Source organism: Rosa rugosa, chromosome 4 (assembly GCF_958449725.1).
Source record: "Rosa rugosa chromosome 4, drRosRugo1.1, whole genome shotgun sequence".
NCBI classification, from domain to species: domain Eukaryota; kingdom Viridiplantae; phylum Streptophyta; class Magnoliopsida; order Rosales; family Rosaceae; genus Rosa; species Rosa rugosa.
Genome location: NC_084823.1, coordinates 41,514,960 through 41,520,384, shown reverse-complemented (window position 1 = coordinate 41,520,384; position 5,425 = coordinate 41,514,960). Strand labels below are relative to the sequence as shown.

Sequence of the window (5,425 nt, the reverse complement as noted above, 5' to 3'; positions counted from 1 at the left end):
CTGCGCTTCCACTTGAGTAACATTGTAATATGCATCTTGTCAAAAAAAAACATTGTAATATGCATATGTTAAAGCAAAAACGATATATGCCATATATACAGAACTGAATCCTTCGAGGCCCCCCGAAACCGGTGGCCTGAGACGGCCGCCTCAGGCGGCAACCCTCAGGGCCGGCCCTGATTACAGTAACAGGTCTTAAAATGATGTATTGCTTAGTTATTGTTTGAATGTCTGCTTCTTTCTTTTTAGCTAGGGATATGTAACTATATATAAATAGCTTGGGCCCCTGTAGCAGGATCAGTACAGTTTTGAACTCCATGGCATCAAAGAATCAAACTGCAGAAACTGGTATTAACCTCTTCAACAAATAGAATTAATGTTTCCATACAATCATACGCGGACCAAATCAATTACCTTTCTTATCTTACAAAATATAAAGTTAAAAAAATCCCAAATGGGACGATGAATTTGATAAATACTGTAACAGGGGTGAAGCTTGCATGACTCGCTGCATCAGGTGAGAATGGACGTATGAATGCAGAGTTCATCTGCCATATCTGGAGTGAGGCAGTAACACTGGTGTCAGTAGCATTGTTGAACAAAAAGAGCCTTGCAGCTCCATAAATTGCCTGAGTTGGGTAAACGCGCGTTGTTATCGTTGTTCGTCCACCTTGAGCAAAGCTTTCAATTATTGAATGATCAACCTGGAATACATATATGATTGAAGAAGGTCATAAATTTGATGATTTTGTTATCCATGGGTTAAAATGAGTTAATGAGCTAAGTTCAGCCCACTTACCAGCATTCTCAGAGATAGCTTTTCACCTTTCAGTACTGGAACATAGCTACCACTAACTTGTTTAACAACATCAGTTGCCACAGAAGACCTATAAGACAGAGAAAACATATTTAGTTCAGCAATTCAATATTACAACCAACTAATAAATTTCTCAAAAACATTCTCATACGCTATGTTGTCAAACTACGAATTTCAACCATTTATTAGGTGGGATAATTGTGTTTGAAGGTTTTGATTTTGGTGATTCAGAGTCTAATAACATAACATGCACGATATTAGATATAATAAAAATCTTAATACGCACCTTGTTTGATCAGCACAGAAGTAGGTATTGACAGTGCCACCAGATCCTTTGACAACATAAAAGTAGACAGGAGTGCGCTCAGAGAGGCTGTCATCTGCAAGAACAGCAAGACCAAAGGGTCCCAATGCGCCGCGTTTGGCAGCTCCACCACTAGTTTGGCAACTGAACTCCTCGTTGGATTCAGCTGCGCTCTCTACAACCTTCTGATCCAACTCAAACTCGGCGACAATGTCCAACTGTAACATTCATGCCAACCAAAATTTAAGCCAAGAGGTAATTTCCTCCAAATTGTCACAGAAGCTTAAGAATAGCATACAGATTGCAGACCTGTGTAGCTGTGCCAACGTCAAGTGGCACCACTGACCCTGCCTTGACTTGTACCTTGTCGAAGTTCTTCTTGTTCAATCTCAATTTCTCAATCTCCTCCACTGGCCATTGAAGTAGATTGCTACCAGTCTTTTGATCAAACAACACTGTTCTTGGAATTCCCTGTTCAAAATTATTCCAGAAACATTGTTACTTAAGCAAAAGAATACAGGTGTGAAACTAAAGGGAAATGTTCTGTTACTAGACAGTTTAGTAACACAAGATGCCTATGTGGGAAGTCTGTGAATTTTCAAATCGCATTAAGCTGAGTCTTGGAACATAAGCGCCTTATGTTACTAGACTCTCTCGCAAGTGAACATTACTAGAGATACCAAAACTTTTGCCAAACTTATTCGCCCAGCGATGTATCAGGTAATGTAGCAATACTTGTTAAAACAAATGAGGTTTTGACAAATGAAATACTGTCAAATCATTTGAGGCCGAAAGTTTTAGGATTTGTTTTGGTGTTCTAGCTCTAGCATTACTTGAATTATTAAGCAGAAACGAAACCGATGTACCTGAAGAGATGCCCAACCCTTCTTGACATCAGCATTTTCACTATCAGACTCTCCAATCCAACCCCACAACACCCTTCTCTGCTTGTTCTGATCATAGAAGGTCTTGGAAGCATAGAACTTCCCGTAATCATACCTAATCCCAATCCCAACATCAATCTTTTGATTATCAGGAACCCATTTTCCAGTCTTCTCATTATAAGACCCCAATGCATAGTAATCATTCCTATCATCATCAAGACTAGTCTTCATCACATGCTTCACATCAGCCCCATTCTGAGAAGTGTCCAACCCCTTGTCACTAATTTTCGACACCGGATAAAAATCGATACATTCCCACATTCCAGTCCCAGGCACAGCATGAAGCACACCATCTAGTTGCTCATACTTAATAAAGTCCTTGGTGTCATAAACCAAAGATATACCAGTTTTGTTAACCTTGGACCCAATTGTAATCCTCCATTTCCCTTCAGTAGTGTACCAAGCAGTGGTCGGGTCCCGGAAGTCCTTGACTCCGATCCCGGGAGGGGGGACTAGAACCGGGTTTCCGGAATACTTGACCCACTTGGTGAGGAGAGGGTCTTTGTGGTCAGCAGGGTATGCAAGACATTGGACCTGGACTGACTCATTGGTTGAACCAGTGTAGAGCATGACAATTTGGTCATTTGGGAGAATTGTAGCCGAGCCAGTCCAGACTCCATTGATGTCATACCATTGATCAGCTACCATTGCTAGAGGAAGGTGAAGCCAATGGATCAAGTCTCTGGATACTGCATGACCCCATACTATGTTTCCCCATACTGCAGCTTTGGGATTGTACTGGTAGAAAAAATGGTACCAACCCTTGTAGAATAATGGACCTGTACAACAAAATTTGATGTTACAAACTATAATCTACTGTCAACATCACTGGTGGTCAAATTTTATTATGAGACTTGAGTATTTTTATATCACAGTGTGTCATTTTATTTGAATATCGATACATAATAACATCAAAACGCAAAGACAAAAGCTGTTAAGTAATGAAACAAGAAAAATTAAAGATTGGCTTACCGTTGGGATCTGAAGCAGCAAGAAGAGGATTCCCAAACCAGAGCATTGGCAAATGAAAAGGACAACCATAGAAAATAACCAAAATCAATAATATAGAAAATAATTGAAATTCAATGAATAAGAATGAAGAAAGTAATGTATTCACGCAAAAGAACTAGTCCGAAAAATGTATCATGTATTTATGGACTATCTCTCAAAATTTGATTTTTGACTTGCAGTCAAAGCCATCATTTTATGGTGGCTAAGTTTGTACTTGTCACTAATAATTTTCTTACGAATAAGTTGGCAATACAAGTTTTTCGTCATAGAGAGGGTAAAACATGTTTTTAATAGACCGTTAGATAATAAAACATCATTTTAATATTTACATGAGTGAATTGTTTAGGTTGAAAATTTAGAATGTGCGTTGAAAATTTAGAATGTGCTTCTTTTTTTAGGACGAAAAGACAAGAATATTACGTATTTAATAAAGATAGTCAAATGAATTTGGATTGAATAGTTTGTTTCTATTTGTCAAATGAAAAAAGATTACTCTATCAATTCCATATAATATTTATAACTTGGATGAAATCTAATCTTAACACGAAAAATCTAAAATTTTGTAATTGTCATCAGATAGAAAAGAGAAATTCTACAGTGAAGGCAAGAATCAACTTTAAGTACTGTAAATGAGTATGGGAAGGACATCATGAAATTCTGAAAAGTAGAATCACTTTGTTCATGACCCATCATTTTTGCAACCACATGAATAAAAGAAAAATCAAGTACAAAATGTCTTCCTTTACCCAAACCACGTGGTTTAGATCAACACATCCATCTCATTTCTGGTCCATAAGTTAAAAATTAAACAGAAGCAAATCATTTTGTCCAAGCAAATCATGTTGTCTACACCTCTTAAAAAATGAAAAAAATCAGGAAAAAAGAAAGAGAGAGAGAGTAAACGATCTACGATGGAGGTGTCTGTTCTATCTAGAGCAGGCATTACGATAATTTTTAAGTTAAAATGCATATCAATGAATCCATTTCCCAGTTGACTGAATCGAAATCTTAGTATTCCGTCCAGTCCCTTCCAAAAAAAATGGTAAATTCATACGTACGTACCATTCATCCAATTCTTCTCCGGCTGAAAATGGAAAGCAGTCCTCTGCCACGACAACATGCTATTGTTCCACGGATACACCGGCGTGCCCTCACCAACGCCGCTGCTGTACAACCGGCTCGATTTCTCCGACACTCCGGCCGCCATGCCACGTGTCACCGCCTGCAACTTCTCTGCCTTGGTGGCAGTTTCCTTGGTTGGTGAAGCAGCCAATAACATTGGCTTATCCCTCCTATTGTTCCTATGGTACACATTTCCATCCTGACCTGTATTCCCTATAATGACCACCAACAAAGAAACCATCACCACTCCGGCGAACATAGCCAGAACCTCCTTCACGTGTATCCGCCGGATCTGCGGAGAGGAGGATCCGCCTGGGAGAGGAGTGTAGGCGGTGGGAAGGGCATCGGGGTCGCAAGGAAGCAAAGGCCTTGTGTCTGCCATGGGATTCAGGCCTTAAGTTACAAGTTTTGATCTGAAAGAAGAGAGTAATGGGATTGTTTTATACTCGCTAGAGATTAATGGGTGCTCTTGGATTTCATATTTTTGAATGAGTTGGGGGTCGAAGTTTCAGACAAAGTGCATGTGTTCCATATGTACATAAAGCACGAGGAAGATCAATTTAATTTGGTTTTGAATATTGGAGAGGGACAAGTGGACAAAGAAATTTCTGGTTTGCTGAAGAAGTGGACAACGTACAGAGTTTGAAGCTGGCTTAGCGAGTCTTGTGGTAAGCTCTGTTTGGTGTCATATAATTGTAATTTTAATATTCATGAACTTTTGGGCTGAATGGAAATAATGGCATTTAACATTTTGTTCTTAATTAGGAATAATTAACGTGAGGCCGTGAAGGTAACAGTTATCCCATATGTATTATTTCTGCTGGGGAGAAGTATGTGTATATTAATTGATAGAGTCGTAGTGTCTTTCCTTTTTCTCAAAGTTTACCTATTCAAAGTTTCAAACCGAATAAAGACAATCCAAGTTTTTTTTTTATCAAAATAGGCCAGCCCTTTCATTAAGTTCAGCAAGCAGTACAAAAACGAAACACCCCTATGGGGTCGACAGAAAGAATCGTTCCTTAGAACCTCATGAAATCCTATCCTAGAAGAATAAAACCCCAAAAAATCCCGAGTACACCCACCTTTTAGGAAGTCCACGCACCTTTATTCTAACAAAAACCAAGAAACCTCGAAGCAGACATAAAATTGGTTTCAACTAAAGCTCTGGTTTTTGCGACCCGAACAAAAATTAAACAGTGCTATAGGCCATGGAGACCCAGCCCCATA

At 39.1% G+C, this 5,425-nt stretch overlaps 1 protein-coding gene across 1 annotated transcript; it reads right to left on the bottom strand.

Moving 5' to 3' along the window:
• Positions 1–323: 323 nt before the first annotated feature.
• On the bottom strand, positions 324–4,743 carry LOC133742904 (acid beta-fructofuranosidase 2, vacuolar). Its single transcript, XM_062170607.1, has 7 exons — positions 4,139–4,743; positions 3,038–3,046; positions 1,988–2,844; positions 1,431–1,592; positions 1,104–1,339; positions 800–887; positions 324–704 (listed from the first exon to the last, which is right to left on the bottom strand). Exons 1-7 carry the CDS (start codon positions 4,578–4,580, stop codon positions 420–422), a joined length of 2,079 nt encoding a protein of 692 aa, XP_062026591.1. The 5' UTR covers positions 4,581–4,743; the 3' UTR covers positions 324–419.
• Positions 4,744–5,425: the final 682 nt, after the last annotated feature.